At 41.3% G+C, this 22424-nt stretch overlaps 1 protein-coding gene across 3 annotated transcripts; it reads left to right on the top strand.

Moving 5' to 3' along the window:
* The first annotated feature begins 14364 nt into the window (after positions 1-14364).
* C10H12orf45 (chromosome 10 C12orf45 homolog) lies at positions 14365-20542 on the top strand. Of its 3 annotated transcripts, none has more exons than XM_029955629.1 (4): positions 14365-14518; positions 16277-16363; positions 18245-18381; positions 20296-20542. In XM_029955629.1, the coding sequence occupies exons 1-4, from the start codon at positions 14407-14409 to the stop codon at positions 20515-20517; spliced, it is 558 nt and encodes a 185-aa protein (XP_029811489.1). In that variant the 5' UTR covers positions 14365-14406; the 3' UTR covers positions 20518-20542. The 3 variants fall into 3 exon arrangements, with proteins under 3 accessions (XP_029811489.1, XP_029811491.1, XP_029811490.1); XM_029955631.1 differs by having other exon boundaries at positions 14392-14419; XM_029955630.1 differs by having other exon boundaries at positions 14394-14419; positions 16256-16363.
* Positions 20543-22424: the final 1882 nt, after the last annotated feature.

The raw sequence follows: 22424 nt of genomic DNA, 5'->3' as shown, positions 1-22424 counted from the left end.
TTTATTTTATTTTCTGGAAGAACCTACCATCTTTTTTTTTTTTTTAATTTACATCCATGTTAGTTAGCATATAGTGCAACAATGATTTCAGGAATAGATTCCTTAATGCCTCTTACCCGTTTAGCCCCTCACCCTACCCACAACCCTTCCAGTAACCCCCTGTTCTCCATATTTAAGAGTCTCTTGTGTTTTGTCCCCCTTTCTGCTTTTATATTATTTTTGCTTCCCTTCCCTTATGTTTATATGTTCTGTTTCTTAAAGTCCTCATGAGTGAAGTCATATGACATTTATCTTTCTCTGACTAATTTCACTTAGCATAATACCCTCTAGTTCCATCCACGTAGTTGCAAATGGCAAGATTTCATTCTTTTTGCTTGCCGAGTAATACTCCATTGTGTGTATATATATATATATACACATACTATATATACATCTTCTTTAACCATTCATCCATCGATGGACATTTGGGCTCTTTCCATACTTTGGCTATAGTTGATAGCACTGCTATAAACATTGGGGTGCATGTGCCCCTTCGAAACAGCATACCTGTATCCCTTGGATAAACGTGGTAGTGCAACTGCTGGGTTGTAGGGTAGTTCTATTTTTATTTTTTTTAGGAAACTCCATACTGTTTTCCAGAGTGGCTGCACCAGTTTGCATTCCCGCCAGCTCCTCGCCAACGTCTGTTGTTGCCCAAGTTATTAATTTTAGTCATTCTGACAGGTGTGAGGTGGTATCTCACTGTGGTTTTGATTTGTATGATAATCTCTCTATTTTAAAGTCAGTAGATTAGTAACCTTAATTCCCTTTTGCAATGTAACCTATGTATTCTGAATAATTCTGAATATATTGAGGATAATGGAAGTCGGATTTCCAGTGGTGCACTGTGAAACTAACTTGGGGGGAGGCAGGGTAAACAGACTTGATCTGTAGCATTTGCCAATTGTTATAGTATAAAGGCTTGGATGGCTGATTTCAAGCTACAACCAGCTCACAAGATCACAATTATTTAGTAAGTCGGTTCAAGCTGGTTCCAGCATATTGCTGCAGGTTTCTCATTCTTACTTTTTTTTTTTAAGTTTATTTATTTTTGAGAGAGAAAGAGAGAGAATGAGAGACAGTGAGAGGGCAGGGGAGGGGCAGAGAGAGAATCCAGGGCAGCTCTCTGCTGTCAGTGCGGAGCCGGACCCAGAGCTCCATCGCAGGAACCATGAGATCATGACCTGAGTTGAAATCAAGAACCGTATGCATAACCGACTGAGCCACCCAGGCACCCCAATTTTCTCATTCTCGAAGTTTTAAAATACAGATAGATAAGGAAATAAACATTAATATATGAGGCTATGAGTGTATATGTGTGTGTTTTCTTGCCCTCTCCAATGAGACAGCCTAAAGGTTAGGGCACATCCATAGCGATTAGTACACCTGCCATCCAGATCTCACTCTCTAAATGCCGTTCTTAACATTCAGAGGAACCCGTGTTCCTTGCAGAAAAGGCTAACACCAGGGCTGGGCCAGGAAAAACACAAAAGGAGCCTGAAATAGCTGTACCAATAATTAAGGAAGTGCTCAAAGAGTGATGGCAACATATAAATAGGAGAGGTTTGCAGATTGAAAGGGCTCCTACTGGGACAATTTTAATATCCAAATGAATTATAAAGTAAGGAATTAAAAACCCATTAAACAGAATAAAAATCCATGAGTCAAAACTGACGTAAATAAGTGAATGGGAGAAGAGAAAGCTCTTTCTCGCAGTACAATACCAACTAATACATAGGATATGAATGAAAATTAGAAAATCATCAATAGATGTAAAACTTAAGAAGTGCAAGTTTAATGAGACAATTATGTTTTCATATCTCTCCACAAATACTATTAACTGAAAAGGCATAACTAGTAATTTTACAGACCAGGAGTCCGACAGACACCACCTTAACCAAGTGATCAAAGCTAACCTTTGCAGTAATAAGACAAATCTACAAATCACATGTCTCCAGATAAGATTCACTGAGAAAAGAACTAATATCACTTCTGTGGTGTATTTGCCAAAAATATATGATCTGAATGTAATCATGAGGAAACAGAAGGTACTGTCCCAGACTGGGTTGAGAAGACTGAGTGCAGTATATGATCTTGCGTTAGGTCCTGGACCAGAAGGAAAAATTATAAAGGACATTAGGAAGATGATTAAAAGTTGAATTCACACAGTAAATTACATAATAGTACTATATTCATGTCAAATTTTCTCATTTTGTTCATTATACTCTAGTTCTATAAAAATATTCTTATACTTAGGATTCATACACTGAAGTATTTTAGGGCTAAATAGACAAAGTCTACAATTTGCTTTCGGAATTATTTAGAAAAAGATTGTGTGGGTACCTGGTGTGGGAAGAGAGAGAAAAAAATACAATGAAACAAAATACAAATGGACCCAAATATATCCATTTTTGAATCTGGGTTAAAGGTATATAGGCATTATTCCACTGATGCAATTTGTCCATAAATTCCAAATCATAGCAAAATAAAAAGTGATAGAGGCTTCTGGCTGGCTCAGTCAGTAGAGCACGCGACTCCTGATCTCGGGGTTGTGAGTTGGAGCCACACATTGGGTGTAGAGATCGCCTAGAAAAATTGTTTTTCTAAAAGTGACAGGGGCACCTGGGTGGCTCCTTCTGTTAAGTGGCCAACTTCAGCTCAGGTCATGATCTCGTGGCTCAGCTCGCTGGTTTGAGACCGACTTTGGGTTCTGTGCTGTCAGTTCTGAGCCTGGAGCTGCTTCCAATTCTGTGTCTCCCTCTCTCTGCCCCTCCCAGCTCGCACTCTTGTCTCTCTCTCCCTCTCTCTCTCTCAAAAATAAATAAACATTAAAAAAAAAAGAATACCCATTCAGCATTATTAATCAGTAGGGAAGTGAAAATTAAAGCCACTAAGAGACAGTCCTTCACACCCACTTAGGTGACCAACTATCGCTGATGACCAGGGATTGAGGGGTTTTGTGAGAAATGGGACTTGCAGTATTAACACCTAAAAAGTCCCAGACATACTGGGGTGAGTTGTGTCTCCCTCTCTCTCTGCCCTTCCCCTGCTCACGCTCTGTCTCTCTCTGTCTCTGTCTCTCCCTCTTTCTCTCAAAAATAAATAAACATTAAAAAAATAAGTAAAATAAATAGATAAGTAAATAGGGACAAAAAATGGAGTTGCACAAGTAGAGACGTAGGAAGCTACTTTGCAGCACCCAACCCATGCACACCACACAAAAATAGGCTGGTTATGCTTCCATTCTCTGTAGCCACCTCTCTTCTGTATTCCTTGCTAAATAAATCAGGAATTTACTAGCTGTCCATTTGGCAGCTTCAACGTACTATGAACTTGAAAGTATTCATTTAAAAATAATAGAGACTTCCCTGTTCTGAATAGCAGTGGGGAGCCCTGGAACAGTTTGTGATCAGAATGTGCAAACATGCAAAACATTCTTAACATGAGACAGATAAAAGGGGTAGTGTAGGAGGAGAAGAGGGGAACAGTACAAACTGTACACGATTTATCATGAAAAAAGTTTTCCCGCAAGCCCTCTGCCACGATTTAACTTGTTTGTACGCGCTCCTTCTGATTGTACCTGTAAGATGGCATGTCTATCGTTGTATGAGATAGTGTTATTAGAATGCTTAGTTATTGACCTCATCATGTAGAGATCTTCTAAATACTTGCTTTAAATGTTTATTTACTTTCGAGAGAGAGAGAGAGAGAGACAGAGCACAAGTGGGGGAGGGGGAGAGAGACAGAGACAGAGACAGAGGGAGACAGAGACAGAGGGAGACAGAGGATCCAAAGCAGGCTCCGCATGACAGGAGGGAGCCCAAAAGGGGGCTCAAACCCATGAACCGTGAGATCATGACCTGAGCTGAAGTCGGACGCTTAACTGACTGAGCCACCCAGGCGCCCCTTAAATACTTTTGAGGAGATGCCGGCAACCTAATCCTAGACTCTCTGTTTTGCTATAGCAAGATCCGTGTTTCCAAGACCCTAGAAACATGACCCAGGAGAAGAATTAAAAGACTCAAAGACTTAAAATTGACTAAAATAAAAAATTACTTTTCATCAGAAACCAATGAATTCTGTAAGATTAAATGGCTCCCCACTCCACCTGTATGCACATTTTCATCCTTTTTTAAAATATTATGGTGTTACTTCTGATTCGTTGATATTTAGCAGAATTTAGCACAGATCTTATTTATGCCATGCTGTGGATGGAACTTTGAGGGAGAAATGATGCCTTGCACTATATACGAAAATTCAACCCTTAAAAAAAAGAATCTAAAAATTCCAGGGTTGCCTGGGTGGCTCAGTTGGTTGAAAATCCGACTCTTGATTTTGGCTCAGGTCATGATCCCAGGGTCCTGGGATGGAGCCCCGTGTCAAGCTCCGTGCCAAGGGTGGAACCTGCTTAATATTCTCTCTCTCTGCCTCTCTCCCCCACTTGCGTGTTTTCTTTCTCTCTCAGTCTAGAATAAAAAATAAAAGTAAAAATTCTAGCAGACGAGGCGGAGAATCAAGTTAACTCCAGTTTAGGGTGACCACTCTTGAGAATATTCTTCCGTCTACGAGAAATAAATTTTGGCTCCTCCTCTTACCCTAAACTCCAGGGAAAAAATTTACCCTGTTATAAAACAAAGTATTTCTTTTACACATTTAATTGTATCCATAGGATTAAAATAGATTGAGAGGTTAACCAAAATAAATTATTTGTACTATAATTACACCATAATTTTCAGCATTAAGTGTTTATATCTCTAGAGATAAAATAGTTCTGATTCACCAAGTTGGGTAATTAAGTTAACCAGGTAATTGTTCTTACGGGTCTGGGAGCCAGATAATAGCAATTTGAAAAGTTATGAGCATACATGATCAGTTTGATTAGTCTGCTAAAGACAAAGAGTAAGCTTGAAAGGATTAAAAATTACCATTTAGAAAAAACCTCAACGGGCACCTGGGTGGATCAGTTGGTTGAGCTTCTGACTTTTGATTTCTGCTCAGGTCATGATCTCATGGTTCGTGAGTTTGAGCCCCAAGTCGGGCTCTGGTACTGAGCACAGACCCCACTTAGAATTCTCTGTCTCTGTCGCTGTCTCTCTCTGTCTCAAAATTAAAAAAATAAACTTTAAAAAAAGGGGAAAAGGAAAGACCTCGAAATAGGATACCCCAAGTATTATTGGTTGTAGTAGACATTGTGAGTGCGCCCCTAATTTCCTTGTCCCCCTTTCCCTACCACAGAAACTCTGCTGCCCTAGATGATATTCAAAGACCCACCCCCAGCTGGAGGAGTGGCTCTGATTGGCCTAAACCCATCAGGATATTTCCAGTCCCCTTGTGTCAGCCAGTCCAAAAGTGGGCCTACGACCCAAGTAGGTTAGTTTTATTTACATCTTAACTTTTCGATGACAATCTTATTTCCAAATATCTCGGGAAATTTATATTATAACACCCAATCAGCAGTGAGGTGCTGTTTGGAATCTATCAACATTAGAGCTTGCTCATTATAACAACTACAACAAATATGGAGGTCAATCACAGTTTCTTATATTTATATGCCTTCTAAGTATCAACATTTAGAAGAGTTTGGGGTGCCTGGGTGACTCTGTTGGTTGAGCATCTGACTCTTGATTTTGGCTCAGGCCATGGTCTCACAATTGGTGGATTGAATCCCACATTGGGCTCTGTGCTAATAGTGTAGAGCCTGCTTGGGATTCTCTCTCTTCCTGTCTCTCTCTGTCTTCCCCCCACTCCCACCCCGCTCATGCTCACTCTAGATAGATAGATAGACAGATAGATAGACAGACAGATAGATAGATAGATAGATAGATAGATAGATAGATAGATAGATAAAATAGCTCACCTTTTCATATCACTTTTCTGTTGACTAAAAAAGATATTTGTGCTGTAGGATTTCCACATTCTAGATTTGATTAATTGCTTTCTTGAGTGGTTTCACTTATCCATCTATTCCTCATATTTCCTGTAAAGAGGATAGAACCAGGGGCTTGATACAGGAAAAGGTTTGTTTCTTTTTCCCCCTCTTGTTTTGTTCACAAGAAACCTTTTTAGGTAGCACTGTGCACTTCCTAATGCACTGAATCAAGGGAATACAAAATCCAGTTGGCCATCCTTTTAGAGATGTCAGAATGACTGGTTCAGCCATGTTTTGTCAGCTATCCCTCGTGGGCATCTCAGAGTTAGTTCCAGATTCCTTGTGATATGGGCCCAGTGGTCTTTGAGAGCTTTCTTGCGTTCTGGCGCCACCAATGACCCAGGCTTGACATCAGCCATTTGTCTAAGAAGGCTCTGTTCCTTTCAGTGAGGAAAGGAATTCTGCAGGCACCCTCTGGATAAGGGATCTTGCTAGGTTGCCTTGTTACTGTTTCCAGGCCTCCCAGTGAACCAAGCTCAAGAATGAGTGGTTTTTCAGAAAGAGAAAAAGAAATCATGTATTTATACAGATATTACCAATTCAAATTTGAAAATCCTGGAGGAATTTTAAAAGATTTTTTTAGAAATTATTGGTTTGTTTTTGAGAGAGAGACAGAGAGAAAGCATGAGCGAGAGAGAGGGAGAGAAAAAGGGGGACAGAGAATCCCAAGCAGGCTCCTTGCTGCCAGAGCTGGGCTCGAACTCACAAGTGGTGAGATCATGACCTGAGCCAAAACCATGAGTCAGACACTTAACTGACTGAGTCACCCAGGCACCTAGGGAGGATTTGACCTTTATTTCTTTTCTCTTGAACAAAAAGTCTGAGCTGCAAATGATATTAATATAATTACTTATTTGCTTTATCCAAGAATATTCATAGAACAGTTTCATTATAACCATACTAATAGTGCTACTAGAAATTAAGATGATTGGATACATTTTAAAATTTCTATGTAGGCGTGTAGTTACTGTCATTGCCCGTAAGCTATATCTTACTAATGATGCACCATCCAAATATTGTGTTTTAAAGATTTTCCTAAAATAGTTCTTTTCTGTGTTGTTATGCCACCAACTTGAATGACATACAGTTAAATTCAGTCGTTTCAGTTTGTTTTCAGTTGGAAGGAGGGTGGTTTCTTTCCTTGTGTACTCATTTTTATTTTTAAGTAAGCAAGGTATTTACCTGATTCCAAAGTCAAAACTATAAAACCAAATATATTCTGCAAAGTTTAATATCCTTTTCTGTTCCTTCCTTTTCCTTCTTGATGACTATTTTACTCATTTGTGATTTATCCTCTATTGTTTCTTTTTGAAAATATAAGCATGTGTGCATGAATATGTGTGTGGCCGTGTACACATACAGAGGAAGTTTCCTTTCTTTATCACACAAAAGGCAGCATTCCATAAACACGGTTTTGAAAATTGCTTTATTCACTTATCAATCTATCCCGAAGAGGGGCGCTTGGATGGCTCAGTCAGTTAAGCATCCAACTTTTGATTTCGGCTCAGGTCATAATGTCAGGGTTATGGGATGGAGTCCTGTGTGAGGCCTAAGGCTCTCTCCTTCCTCTGCCCCCCCACCTCAAATATGTATATACATACACACACACACACACACACACACACACACACACACACACATATCTATATATATATCCCGAAGATCACTCCATATAAGATGCACAGATTTTCCTCTTTCCTTTCCACATTGCATGGTACCCCATTGAGTGTTTATTCAACCAGGTCCCTACTGATGGACATCTGGGTTATTTTCATTTTTTACTTGTATAAGTAGTGTATCCACCACCTCCCCTCCCTTCTGGGTAAAAAGGAAAACATATAGATAATTTTACTTGATAATGCCAATTCCTTTCCATTTTGCATTCCCAACATTAATGTGTGACAGAGAGTTTCCCCAACTTTGCCAATAGGTATGTTGTAATTTTTTAATTATTACCAATTTTATAGATGAGAGATGGGTCCTCAGAGTCATTTTCTTTTGCATTATTTTTTTTAATATGAGTGAATTAGAGCATATCTTCTTTATATGTTTAAACACCATTTTTATTTCTACTTCTATGAGTTTTCTGTTCATTTCTCTAAGCTGTTTCTCATGGAATTATTTGATCTTTTTCTTCCCCATCTTTAGAAGAAAGCTCTTTATGGGTATTGAAACTTTACAGTAGTATAAGTTGGAAACCTTGTTTTTAAGTTATTTGCCTTTTTACATTATTTACGCTGATTTTCCTTATGTAAAAGTTATTTTTGAATTTTTATATACTCAAATTCATGGATCTTTTACTGGTATATGTCTTTACATATTTCTGAAACATTATCCATTTCAAATGGCTTCATATAGGTTTTTGAATTTATTTCCATAGAGTTGTACAAAGTAGTCTAGATTTTTCTGTATTTCCTCTGATTTTATGGTTATTATTTCATTATCATTTTTATACCTCCAAACCTTTCTCCCCTCCCTATTTTGTCTTAAGTTAGCTAGTGGTTTGTCTATTTTCTTGACTTTTTAAATACTTAGCTTTGAGGGGAGTAGTTTTATTTTACTATTTCCTCTTGATGCAAGGATTGCTAGTAGTGTGTTTTTACAGTTTTAGGTGGAAAAGGTTTAAAAAAATCTGTCATTATTTTCTAGTTATGTTGAATTGTGTATGACCACAGAAAGCCATCTATATCATTTACATGTTGGGAATGCATTGAAATTTTCTCTGCAGACTGTGATCTGTCAATGTTGTGAAATTTCCATGTGACTTAGAAAAAGGGTGAATATTATGAGGATTCAGTCCCCTCTTATTTTGACATTGTCTTTCTATTATGAACAATATTATAATTAACTAGTCATCTCCTCTTTCTCTTTCCTCCTTTATCCCAAATATCTAATTTAAAGTATTATTTATTTATTTTGAAAGAGACAGTGCACATGCACGTGTGCTTCTGCACGAGTTGGGGAGGGGCAGAGAGAGAAGGAGACAGAGAGAATCCCAGGCAGGCTCCATGCTGTCTGCACAGAGCCCAACACACGACTCAATCCCTTTTTGTTTTTTTTTTTTTGGAGAGACAGAGACAGTGCGAGCAGGGGAAGGTCAGAGAGAGAGAGGGAGACACAAAATCCGAAGCAGGCTGTAGGCTCTGAGCTAGCCGTCAGCACAGAGCCCAACACGGGGCTCCAACCCACAAACCGTGAGATCATGACCTGAGCCGAAGCCGGACACTTAACCGGCTGAGCCACCCAGGTGCCCCTCGATCCCATGAACCATGAGATCGTGACCTGAGCCAAAATCAAAATTTGGTCACTAACACCTAAGCCATCCAGGCACCCCTAAAGTATTACCTTTTCATTTCCAGTTTTTAAAAAGCAAGATTTCCTTTTCATTTGTCATCTCTGCTTTCTCCCCATTTTTGATATTTGTATTATATCCATAATATCAAGCCTATAAAAATACATAGTATTCTTTGAACCTTATTCTCACCAATTGATTTGGGTTATCCTCAATTCTACTGTAAAATGCTCACCACCAAAACTGAAGTTGAATTTCTCCTGTCGTTTTCTGAAGCTTATTCTCTGGGAGATTCCTCAAGAGGGCTGTGGGAGCAATATTTCCTGTCTTAACATGTTCATGACTGTTTCTTTAAAACTTTTATACATGAAAGGCAGTTAAGGTACATCCTTAGCTTAAATTTTCTTTCTTTGAGTATCTTAAATACCTTATTCATTTGCATTCTGGCAAAAATCTTTCTGTCAAAATATTAAGTGCCAGTCTTAATTTCTTTCCTCATGACTTACGGGGTCTTTTTGCCAAAATACTCTGACAGTGTTTTTCTTATATTTAAAGTCCAAGAGTTTTACCAGAATAAGTTTTGGTAAAGACTATTCTGGGATGATTTTTTTTTTGGAGAAATGATACAGACTTTTGATATGTATATTCAAATTTCTACACATTAGGACAATTTTCTGGAATTACTTTAAAAACAAATTCTTTATTTTGCAATAATTTTAATTTTACGGAAAATTCTCAGAGATAGCACAGAGGGTTCTCTTTTGTCTTTTACTCAGTTTCCACCCTTTGTACTATTGTATATACCGCGGTACATTTGTCAAAAATAAGAACGAATACTATGGTAGTGGGTGTTTTTCATGGAATCTGTCCATTTTATCTAAATTAGAAAATTTATTAGCGTAATTATTAAGAATGTTTTCTTTATCCATTTGATGTCTGTCAAATCTGTAGTAATGCTCCTTTTTCATTTCTGATATTAATATTCTTTGTCTTCTCCATTTTTTTCCTGATTAGTTTGGATAGAGGGTTATTAATTTTATTGATTTTTATAAATAATCAGCTCTTGGTTTTATTGATTTTTTTATATTAGGTTCATGTTTTAGTTTATTGATTTCCACTCTTTGTAATTTTCTTTCTTCTGCTTGCTTTAGGTTTAATTTGTTCCTTTTTTTCTAGTTAATGTGGAAGCTGAGATAAATGAGATTTTATATATTTTCAAACATCAGCACTTAATGCTATAAATTTTTCTCCTTGTACTGCTCCAACTACATTGCATACATTTTTTAAATGCTTATTTATTTTTGAGAGAGACAGGGCACGAGTGGGGGAGGGCAGAGAGCGAGGGAAACCCAGAATCTGGAGCAGGCTCCACATCCCAGGCTTGAACTCATGAGCCTGAAATCATGACCTGAGTTGAAGTTGGATGCTTAACCAATTGAGCCATACAGGTGCCCCTACACTGCATCCATTTTGATATTTCAGCGTTTATTTTAATTCAGCTCAAAATATTTTATAATTTCTTTTGTGTTTTATATTTGACTCATGGGTTATTTAGAACAGAGTTGTTTAGAGGGCGCCTGGGTGGCTCAGTCAGTTAAGCATCTGACTTCAGCTCAAGTCAAGATCTCATGCTCCATGAGTTTGAGCTTGGCATTAGGCTCTGTGATGACAGCTCAGAGCCTGGAGCCTACATCAGATTTTGTGTCTCCCTCACTCTTTCTGCCCCTCCTCCACTTGCATTCTGTCTCTCTTTCAAAAATAAATAATAAACATTAATAAAAAATTTAAAAAAAGAACTGAATTGTTTAATTTGTAAATTTTTGGAGATTTTCCAGATATCTTTCTGTTATTGATTTCTAGTTTGCTTTTTTTTAAATTTTTTAATGTTTTATTTATTTTTGAGAGAGAGACAGCATGAGCAGGGGACAGTCAGAGAGAGGGGGAGACACAGAATCTGAAGACAGGCTCCAGGCTCATGAGCTAGCTTTAGCACAGAGCCTGACGCAGGACTTGAACCCATGGACCGTGAGATTATGACCTTAGCCAAAGTTGGATGCTCAACTGACTGAGCCACCCAGGTGCCCCTCTAGTTTGCTTTTGATAACCTAGATAAGATTTTTAGTTTTGTTGACATTGGAGAACACATTTTGTATGACTTCAATCTTTTTAAAAAACTTTTTTTAACATTTTATTTATTTTTGCGAGACAGAGAGAGAGAGAGAGAGAGAGAGAGAGAGAGAGAGGGAGAGAGAAGCAAAGTGTGGCCGGGGAGGGGCAGAGAGAGAAGGGGATACAGAATATTCAGCAGGCTCCAGGCTCCGAGCAGTCAGCACAGAGCCCGATGTGGGGCTTGAACCTATGAACCAGGAGATCATTACCTGAGCCGAAGTTGGACTGACTGAGCCACCCAGGCGCCTCTGTATAATTTTAATCTTTTAAATGTTTTGTGACTTATTTTATAGCCTTGCATATGATCAGTCTAACTGATTATTCTGTTGCCATTGAAACGATGTGTGTTCTGCTGTTGCAAAGTCAAGTGTTCTGCATGTCAGTTAGGTTAAGTTGGTTGATAGTTTTGCTCAAGGCTTCTTTATACGTCTTGGTTTTATATATACTTTATTCTATCAACTATCAAGAAAGGAGGGTCAAAATCTCCAACAATAATAATAATATTGTCTATTTCTCCTTTTAGCTCTATTAGATTTTCCTTCTTATACTTCAAAGCTCAGTTATGAGATGCATTCAAAACTATTGTGAATTATGATGAATTTATCACCTTATCATTATGAAATGTCCCTCTTTATCCTTGGTGCATTCGTCTGCTCAGGTTTTGGTTTCTGGTGAGAGCTCTTCCCTTGGGTCGCATAAGGGTGCCTTCTTACCATGCGTTCACGCGGCCTCTCCTTGGCGGGTGTGCGCGTGTGGGGAGAGAAAGAATAGTACTCTGGTGGTTCTTATCAGGGCACTAATCCTATTGGATCAGGGCCCCACGCTTACAACTTCATCTAATCATAATCACTTCCTCACAGTCCTTATTTCCAAATATATCCACACTGGAGGGTTAGGGCTTCAACACAAACATTCTGGGAGGACACAAACATTCCGTCTACAGCACTTTGTTTTGAAATCTACTTTGTTTGGTAGTAATGTGGCTACTCTGCCTTGACTTTTGTTTCATACTTGCATGGTTTATCTTTTCCATCACTCGACCTTTAACCTATGTGTCTTTACAGTTAAAGGGAACTTCTTGCTGACAGCATGCAGTAGGGTCTTGCTTTATCCAGTCTAACAATTTTTGCCTTTTAAATCTTAGACTAATTTACATGTAATCTAATTACTGAAATGGGTATAATTTAACTCTACCACCTTCTTATTGGTTTTCTATTTGTCCCATCTGTTCTTTGCTCCTCTTTTCTTTTATCCTGCTTTTTTTTGGACTAATTGATTATATCGTACAGCTCAGTTTTTATCTCTACTATTGGCTGATTAGCTATCCCACTTTTTACTTTTTTGTTAGGAGTTGCTCTAGTATTTACAATATAAATCTTTAACTTATCACTATCTTTAAATCCTAAAAGTACTTCACATAAGATATAAGACCCCTTTTATATTTATTTATTTATTTATATATACATATACTTTAAGTAAACTCTAACACCAAGGTGTCGCTTGAACTCATGACTCCACAATCAAGAATTACGTGTTCTACTGATTGAGCTAGCCAGGTGCCCCTGAAATATAAGATCCTTACAACAGATTTACTACCTCCACATTCTGTGCTGTTCTTGTCATATGTATTGTACTTCTACATTTGTTGTAAACCCAATACTATTTTTTAAAAATTGAAACAATTATCTTTTAGAGATATTAAAGGCAAGAAAAGCTATGTTTTACATTTATTGTCATATTTTATAAAACTGTTTTTCTGGTTAACAACATTATTTCTAGGAAGGAGACTAAATTCTGCCAGTGCATCATCTACTTTATCTTGGCAGGAAATGAATGTCTTCATTCCTAACTTATTGTTACAAATAGCTTCAATAGTTTTGTACAGCATTGTACCTATGGGCTTCTGATCTCAGTCAATTCACAACAGAGATCTGAAAACTTTTCTAAGGGCTAGAATCCAGTTTTACAGGGGTGATCCATCAATCAATGAAATAATTCACAATTATTCATTTGTTCAGCTTCTCTCCATTCATTCACTAAACATGGATTAATCATTTACTATGTACCTGACTCCAAGTGAAGCACTGGCAATATAAAGTAAAAAGGTGCTCTTTTTCCCTGAAGGATCTCCAGACAGAGTAGATTTTAAATAGAAAAAGAGTGAAGACAGCTTTTAAAATACGTCAATCAGGGGCGCCTGGGTGGCTCAGTTCATTAAGCGCCCAGCTTCAGCTCAGGTCATGATGTCACAGTTCGTGGGTTCAAGCCCTGTGTCGGGCTCTGTGCTGACAACTAGCTCAGAGCCTGGAGCCTGCTTCAGATTCTGTGTCTCCCTCTCTCTGACCCTCCCCTACTCACGCTCTCTCTCTCTGTCTCTCAAAAATAAATTTAAAAAATTTTAAAAAATACATCAGTCAGAGTTTCCAGTGCCTGCTGTCATTTCTCCCATAATTTTTGTGTCCTACTTTTTAGAACTTGGTTGTAATATAATGCTAAGTTGTTATTATGATAACCGTAAGGGGAAGTTGCTCAATGGACACAGTTTCAGCTTTGCAAGATGAAAAATTCTAGAGATCTTGTACATAACCATGTAAATACAGGTAACACTTCGGAACTGTATACTTAAAAATGATTAAGATGCTAAATTTTATGTTGCTTGTGTTTTTTTTAACCACAATCTAAACATAAGAAAATAAAATAACAAGGAGGACAGCCTCATGGTGCGCTGTTGTTCGGTTTGTTTGACTAAAATCAAGTTTTGCCAGCTCTTTCATCCAGTGTGGGGACCTCAGCAGGCCTAACCTTTTTTTTCCCACCACAGAAATGGCCTCGAGGATCCGCCAGGGGTCGCCCTGGCCGTGGGCTGCCCTGTCCCCGCCCATTTCCGAATTTCGTCCAATCGTGGCCTTGGCCACGCCCCCTGCCCGAGCTTCCTGCATCCGGGCCTGGGTGGGCCGGCTCTCAACTAGCGAGGGGCATGGAGGTTCGGGGTGAGCTGCAGTCTGGCGCTTCTCCCTCTTCCCCCCGGGACCGCTCGGGGATCTCGGTGTCTAAGGAGCTGCTGACGGCAGGAAGCGGCGACCGCGGAGGTGACGGGCGGGTGGCGTCTGCATGCAGTGCTCACGTGCGGCGGGGGGCGTGTGAGCCGGGGGACCGGCTGGCGGCTCCCTGTCGGGGCCCGGCACCCCCGAAGTGACGCCCAGGGGCGGCCCCAGGGCTTCAGCTTGGCCGCCACGGCGCGGCTGGAGTTAGGAAGCCTCGGGGCGGCCACGCGGCCGCGGGCGCAGGGAGGCTCTCAGATTCTGCAGGGTAGTGGGCGCCCACTCTGCGGAGCAGCGCAGCAGGACACCTCCCCTGAGCGGGGGTGGGGTGGGCTTGAGGAGGGCCTTAGGTCGGCTGCCCGGGCCCCAGCAGCTGGCCGGTGGAGGGAGCAGGTGACTATTGTGGACTAACCCCCCACTCCCACCCCTCTGTGTTTACAGAACCACCCCTTAGTGCCTGTCCTCTCTCTTGCGGAGGGACATTTGGGTCCAGGAAAGCCACGTAGGATTTCAGACACTGTAGTAGAGTTAAAAAGCATGGATGCGAATCCCAACTCCACGAGTGATTAGCTATGGAACTGTAGGAGAGTTCTGACGCTCCAGTTTTCACATTTCGAAAATGGAGGTAGTAGAACCTATTGAATTTTTTTTTTTTTTAATTAAGGAGAATGGGTCTAAGGGCTTGGGCTAATTCTCAGCTGGAAGACGTTCAGTGAGAACCCAGAGTATTCCAAAGACTTAATGATAAGAGCCAAAGCTTATGTAGTGCTTACTGTGACCCAGGAATTAATTAGCTCATTAAATCCTACAGAAACCCTGTGCAGAAGGTTCCAGTTATCTCTTTTGTAAGTGAGATAGGGAGTCACAGTGTATCCGAATACAATCAGTCTAGCTCAGGCTGATGGGATTCTTTATGCTAATCCAGTTGTTAGACTTAAGGTAGTAATCAGAGAATATTTGTTGAGCTCTGCTTTGGGGGTGGACAGGAATTTTGTACTTGAGTGAAGAGGTTTTCCAGTTGTTGGAAACAGGGTGATCAAAGCCTGGAGTTTTAAAAAACTCAGGCCCTGTCCTCTGAGCTCTGATGGGCTGAAGAGTTGGTTGATTTGAGGAGTAGTAGTGACGGGGCCGAAAAGGTGTATAGGGGTGATGGGGCAGGACAACAAGAAGTTTTCAGAGGGCTCATTTGTCTAGATTGGACATCGTTTTTTTAATGTTTATTTATTTTTGAGAGAGAGAGACAGAGCGTGAGTTGGGGAGGGCCAGAGAGAGAGAGAGGGAGACACAGAATCTGAAGAAGGCTCCAGGCTCTGAGCTGTCAGCACAGAGCCTGACACAGGGCTTGAACTCACTAACTGTGAGACCATGACCTGAGCCGAAGGTGGATGCTCAACCGATTGAACCACCCGGGCGCCGCTAGGTGGGACATCTTTAATGAAGGTCCGCTTATTTATAAAGGCAGGTGTGCTTTATAAATAAAGGAATGGTCTGAGAGGTCAAATAATTTGTCTGATACAACCACTTCTGGCTCCGCTTAACTATTATTATTGTATCTGTACCACTTCCCCTGTCCCTTCGTTGCGGAGACTCATTTGTCACTGGGGATTTCTGCTCCACACAAGTGCAGGTCATGCAGATGTATGAGAAAGGCCCCAGGAAAGGGCGCTGGGTGTCTGTAAAGTAAAATGTTGCAGTGGAACTTGGAGGGCCTCTCTTTCTAAGACTGTCACGGAGAATGGGGGCACTTTTGCTGATGGGCTGCGGTTTCCTTATGTTCCGGTAAAGGACGTGATGGTGTGCTTTCAGGTATATGGGACAGGCTACTCATCAACCCCAAGCCTGATCGCAGAAAAACTTCAGCTCTTCAAACGGTTCGGATAGAGAGGAGTCCCTGTAAGTATCTTTCCCTGTCTTCCTCTTACCCCTCTCTCTCTACATCCCTCTGGGATGTTAAATTTTGCTCGTGTAAGCCGTAGAGGTCCACAGTGAACCCCAGTCCAGCCCTGGGACTGCTCAGGGGCTTCGGGGTCTGAAGGAGTTGCTCACCGTGTATTCCGCCTGTGGAGTTCCATTTGAGTCTTGTTGATGTTTTTCATTTCTTGTGATTGCAGTTGTGTGGGGCTTGGGATGTATATGACGTCATTTCATCTTCTGGCGGCCCCATTTTACAATTAAAGGCCGTTCCTTAACCTTTACCACCTTCTTTCTTTTCATCTTCTGTTCTCTGGACATTTCAGTCGTGTACTGTGTAGCCGTATCAGTGACTTCACAAGTTTTGAGAACTCACGTGCCCAGCTATGTGCTGGGCTTCTTTTTTGAGAGCTCACGCTGTTAGACATACCTTCTTTATTGACTCTCCTATACTTAGCACAATAGAGTTATTACCCCTGCTTTACAGATGAGTAAATTAACGTTTTGTTTATTTCTTTAGAGAGAGAGAATGTACGTGTGCATGCATGGGGAGGAGCAAAGAGAGCAGCCTAAGCAAGCTCTGTACTCTCGGAACAGATGCTGACTCAGGGCTCCATCCCATGAATTGTGAGATCATGATCTGAACTGAAATCAAGAGTTGAACACTTAATCAATTGGGCCAGGCGCCCCTAAATTGAGGTTTTGAATGGTTAAATTCATTTCATTTAGGACACCTGTGGTTGCAAATGACTAAACTCCAACTCCAATTGCCTTAAGCCAAAAAATAAGTTATGTTGGCCAATTTGATTGTGGGGACAGGAGCAGTGATCTCAGGTACCTCTGCACCCAGGTGCTCACTGGCATCCGCGGTCTGCTCCACTTTCCTAGGTGTTGGCTAAATCTAGAACAGGCCCTTCCTCACCATGTGGCAAGTTGCCCAGTTTATCAGGAGCTCAACCACTCATTTACCCACTCAGAAAGAAGGGATCTCTTTCTTCACAGTTTAAGCTGGAGTCCCAGGGTGATCTCTTATGGGCCTGGCTAGGTCACAGTGTCACTGTATATGGTATTGAACCAAAGCATGGTGACCAGTGTTGTGGAGCATCTAGGCGTGTATAGGGTACGGCACAAGAGTGACAAGAAATGACAGAGCTTAAAAGGAAGGTCAGGGTTATATTATGAGAAAAGGGGAACATGCTGGGTAGACAGGAACAACCACTACTTAGTTAACATGCCCAAGGTAATTCAGGGAGGAGGCAGAACTGGGATTCTGTGAATAACCTTGTCAGCCTGACCGCAAAGCCTCAGAGCATGGCGCATTTAACTATTAAGTCACACTTTCTCCTTATTCAGTTACTATTGGTTAAATGCCAGCATTCTAGAAATGTGCAGTCTGGGGATATATGAAAACACAAACATTGAGAAATACTCACTAACTTGTGTAGTCCTACTGCTTTAAGGATTCAGAAAAAGGATGGAGGTTTTTAAAATGAAAGAAATTTCAGATTTTTTAAAATTTTAACTATTGTCACTAGGATTACTTCTTAAAAAAATTTTTTTTAACATTTTATTTACTTTTGAGAGACAGAGCATGAGTAGGGGAAGGGCAGAGAGAGGGGACACAGAATCCGATGCAGGCTCCAGGCTCCAAGCTGTCATCACAGAGCCCAATGCGGGGCTTGAACCCACAGACCGAGAGATGATGACCTGAGCCGAAGTCAGAAGCTTAAGCAACTGAGCCACCCAGGCGTCCCTGATTACTTTTGAAATCAGAAGTGTTTTGTAGGAAACTCTGGATTTTAAAATTTGAAGTTTGGCCAAAGACTGACATAAATATTGATACACTCTATTTTCTCTCCTTAGTATTGGACCAAGTGCAGACCTTTCTCCCACAGATGGCTCAGGCGAATGAAAAGCTAAGAAAAGAAATGGCCACTGCACCACCTGGGCATTTCAATATTGAAGATATTGATGAGAGTCTTGGAAGAGTGATACAAATGGTAGCTATGCTTTGTTTTCATTTCATCAAGTAAAATTTACTGGTATGTCTCATCTACAAAAGAGAGGACTTTTCCATTTGACTCCAAGTGTTACTGTTCTTGCAAAGTCAGCTCATGTTTCCAGCACTGCGTGGGAACCCAGTCACTTTATGATTACGGGTCTTACAGACCAGTAAGCTTCCCTGAGTGGAGCTTAGAACTTCAGTAATAGAGAATCCTAGGAGGGCTTTTAAGGCCAAATATTACATTTGTTATCTTAATTTACTAATTGTCCTAAGTGAATTTTTTTCCATCCAAGGCGCAAAAGAAGTAATCGTAGCCTGATTGGTTGAAAATGCAAAAATAAATGATGTGTTTAATGCAGTAACTGGTTACCAAAGCCACGTGGGAAATCCTCTCAATTTAGACTCGCCTCCTATTTCTGCCCTGGACAGAGCCGACCCCGTTGTTGAGATTAATACCCCATTCAGCAGCCACTCTGGTCAGCGCTACCTCCAGAACATTCCCAGAGCCAGCCACCCTGTGTGACGTCTGCGGCTGCCACCCTCGGTCCATGGAATTATGGTCTCCTCCCTGGACTGTTGCAGTGACTTCTCAACGCGCCCCCCTGCTTCTGCCCTTTCTTCCCTAGCATCTGTTCTTCACACCGCGTGGGGCCCAGGCCCGCTTTCCCATCACATCTCTGGTGAATTCAGAGTTTCTCCAGGGCCCGTGGGATCGGCCTCCAGCTCTCCACCCACTTCCCTCCCGCCGAGCCCCCCATCCTGCGCTCCCACGCAGTCTCCTTGCTCCAGGCAGGTTCCCTCTGTCTCTCAGTTGTCACCTCAACATGAGGCTTTCTCCGATGGCCCATTAGTGGCCAATCCTGTCCTGCTTTCCTTTTCTCCATTTCCACTGCCCCACACCGTGCTTTATACGTAGGTGCTCCTTGTCTTTCTTTCCCAGCCAGAACAGAGGTCGGCAGACATTTCACGGAAGGGGCCCGCTAGGAAATACTTCCGGTCTGTGGGCCGTACTGTCCCTGTGGCGACTGCTCGTTTCTGCCGTTTTCGCACGAAAGCAGCCGTAGACATGTCATGAATAGGCACGTTTTATCAACATTGCTTATGGACACTGAAATCCGAATATCCTATCATTTTTATGGTTTATGAAATATTATTCTTTTGATTATTTTCCTACCACTGAAAAATTAAAAAAAAAAAGAAAATCCTTAGCCCATGAGTTAAACAAAAAAAGGTAGTGTGCTCGGTTTGGCCTCCCGGCTGTGCTTTGCCAACCCCGGCTCAAAAGCCGAAGCTGTACAAACATAAGTTGCAAGGGTTTTGTCGCTGCTCTTTGAGTCTTTAGGTCCCAGTGTGGTGCCTGGCTCATGTGAGGATTTGTTAATATTTGGGGTTTTTTGTTTTATTGGCGTTCTTTTGGTTGTTTAGAGAGCACACACACGCGCATATGCATGAGCTAGGTCGGCTCAGAAGGACAGAGAGAATCTTAAGTAGGCCCCATGCTGAGTGCGGAGCCCGAGAGAGGGCTCGATCCTACGACTGAGGTCATGACCTGAGCCAAAATCAAGAGGCAGGCACTTAACCCGCTGAGCCACGCGGGTGCCTCTGTTCATATCTGTTGAACGCATATGGTTGAATGTGGGTATATAGAATCGGGTTGTGGGGGGACTTTTTATTTATTTATTTAATTTATTTTTTGTGTATGTGGGGGGACTTTTTAGACTTGTACTAAATGTAAATCATTACGGTGGACTATGGCAGCGAAAAGAAAAAAGTGCCATAATGTGTTAAAAACATCTCTTGTCCCCTGTGCTTTAGTATTTGTGCTAAATGTTGGTTCTTCCCAGGGTCGTTATCACAACTTTTTAGGCAACTGCCCAGGAATAAATTTCTCACCTGGTGCTTTTGGCAGGATGTGGCCTTGTTTGAGATGAATCAGTCCGATGCCGAACAGGAGGACAGTTCAGAAGCGAGCTCGGAGGACAGCGCCGAGGACAGCGCCGGGTCTGAGGAGGAAGATGATGGCACCCCCTCGGAAGTCACCGTAGATAACATTAAGCTTCCTCACTCAGAGGATGGAAAAGGCAAGATTGAGGTTTTGGACAGTCCAGCCAGTGAAAAAAAGAAAGAGTAAAATAAATGATCTCAGAAACAGGTGATCTGTGCCTGCTAATTCTGTGGAAGAGGAATGTGGCTTGCATGGTTATTTTGCATTTCAGGTTATCTGTGGTGCTTTGATGTAATATTAGACCGTGTTTGTTTCTCAGAGAAACAGAAGCTGCCTTTTCAAGAGCTGAAATAGTAGCATCTGGGGAATCTTCTGAGAGCAGACCGTATTTGACCTCACGCTAAAGAGATTCCCTTTAGAAAGCTTAGTTTTATGTACGGTGACAAGTGAATTTGCTGGCATCTTCTTTCTTCAGCATAGACTTCAGAAATACCAAACTTCTTCTAGTGTAAGAATACAAATCCTTGTTTTTGTTTTAAATGTATTCTCTTGAATAACACAATCTGGGTTTTTTCAGGATATTACCAAGTCAAATTTGTTTATTACCATCATAGGGGGTTCAATGGGGCACAGTTTTTTTGAAGAGAAAAAATTTTTGATAAAGAATTATTTATATTCATCTGCCCTCAGGCATATCTACTTTCATTCAGAAACAACAACAACAACAACACAGAAGTCCTTTCCAGTTTGAGCTGGAAACCTGGTGCTCTGTGGTTTCATCATTGTCAGTGACTCTGCAGCCACTCGGTGCATGTAGAATTTACTGCTTAGAAAAATTCATGGTGTTTTTGTTCTGTTTGTTTTGTTTTTTCCTTTTTTCCCCAAGGCAGATTTTTTTCATTTGAGCTGTTAAAACCATTCTACACAGTTGCCCACAGTTTGAAACCTGTCAAATGGAGAAAATAGAGACATTGCAGAAAAAATTGGGTAGGAGGCACAAGGAGCTGTATACACAACTGGTTTTCCCTTTCAGAGTCAAAATGACCCTGTGCTGGCGTCGTCTTTCTGCTTCGTCCTTTTTTTTTTTCTAATTTTTTTTTTAACATTTATTTATTTTTGAGAGACAGACAGATCTTGAGCAGGGGAGGGGCAGAGAGAGAGGGACATGCATAGTAAGGAAGCAGGCTTCAGGCTCCGAGCTGCCAGCACGGAGCCCGACAGGGGGCGTGAACCCACGCACTGTTGAGATTACGTCCTGAGCCAAAGTCGGATGCTCAACCAGCTGAGCCACCCAGGCGCCCCTTTCTGCTTCATCCTTGACCTTACTAGATTTGTTTTGGATCTCATGGGACTGGCTTTGCTCAGGAAATAGGCCTGAGAATTTAAAGGACTATCCAGGTGGGTCGAGCTGATGGAAGTTGTGCCCTGAAGTTTTAGGTCTCTCGTGTAACTATTTGTTACTACTTTTTTTTGTTGTTGTTACTACTTCTTGCATCATCATCTTGTAAATACTCGGAAGATGATTCTCAAGGTTCTTTCTGGTATTTCCCATTGGCAATTGGAACCAGCTCTTCTGGGCTGTGTGCCTCACAAAGTGTATGAAGAAACGAATAGATCTGGGAACGAGACTCCTCAGCTAGAACGGTTATTGTGCTGTATTTCATAGCACCAAACATGACAGTGACGAATTATTGGTGTAAATATTCAAAGATCGTCTCCGACCACTACTATATTATGCGACATCGTGGAAAGAGTTGCATTTATCTGGTTTACTACTTAGCATGGCGCATGGTACAGAATAGGTACCCAATGTTATCAAACAATCAATGGATATATGAGGGCAAATCGGAAATTTTAAGCCATGGTAGGCTGCTCCAGGCAGGGGGACATGAAGGTGTAACTTCACAGGAAATACAGCTTCGCAGTAGAAATCTGCTGAGTGATCAGTGAGAGACCAGTCAGTCTAGAAATACACGCCAGCGCGCAGAGCCTAACTCTCTCCTGCCATGGCTGCTTCGTGTATTACAGCAAGTCTCCCTCAGGGTGAGGGGAGTGAGCTGAACTCCAGTCCTCTGGACATTCTCATGACCTAA

The sequence above is a fragment of the Suricata suricatta genome, chromosome 10 (assembly GCF_006229205.1).
Source record: "Suricata suricatta isolate VVHF042 chromosome 10, meerkat_22Aug2017_6uvM2_HiC, whole genome shotgun sequence".
In the NCBI taxonomy this organism is placed as follows: Eukaryota; Metazoa; Chordata; class Mammalia; order Carnivora; family Herpestidae; genus Suricata; species Suricata suricatta.
Note: the sequence above shows the minus strand (reverse complement) of the source record. Positions and strands in the feature narration are given on the sequence as shown.

Coding starts and splice junctions, on each gene's coding strand:
- C10H12orf45 (XM_029955629.1), top strand. CDS start 14,407: ATGGAGGTTCGGGGTGAGCTGCAGTCTGGCGCTTCTCCCTCTTCCCCC. Junction 14,519..16,276: donor AGGAAGCGGCGACCGCGGAG/GTGACGGGCGGG, acceptor GTGTGCTTTCAG/GTATATGGGACAGGCTACTC. Junction 16,364..18,244: donor TCGGATAGAGAGGAGTCCCT/GTAAGTATCTTT, acceptor TTCTCTCCTTAG/TATTGGACCAAGTGCAGACC.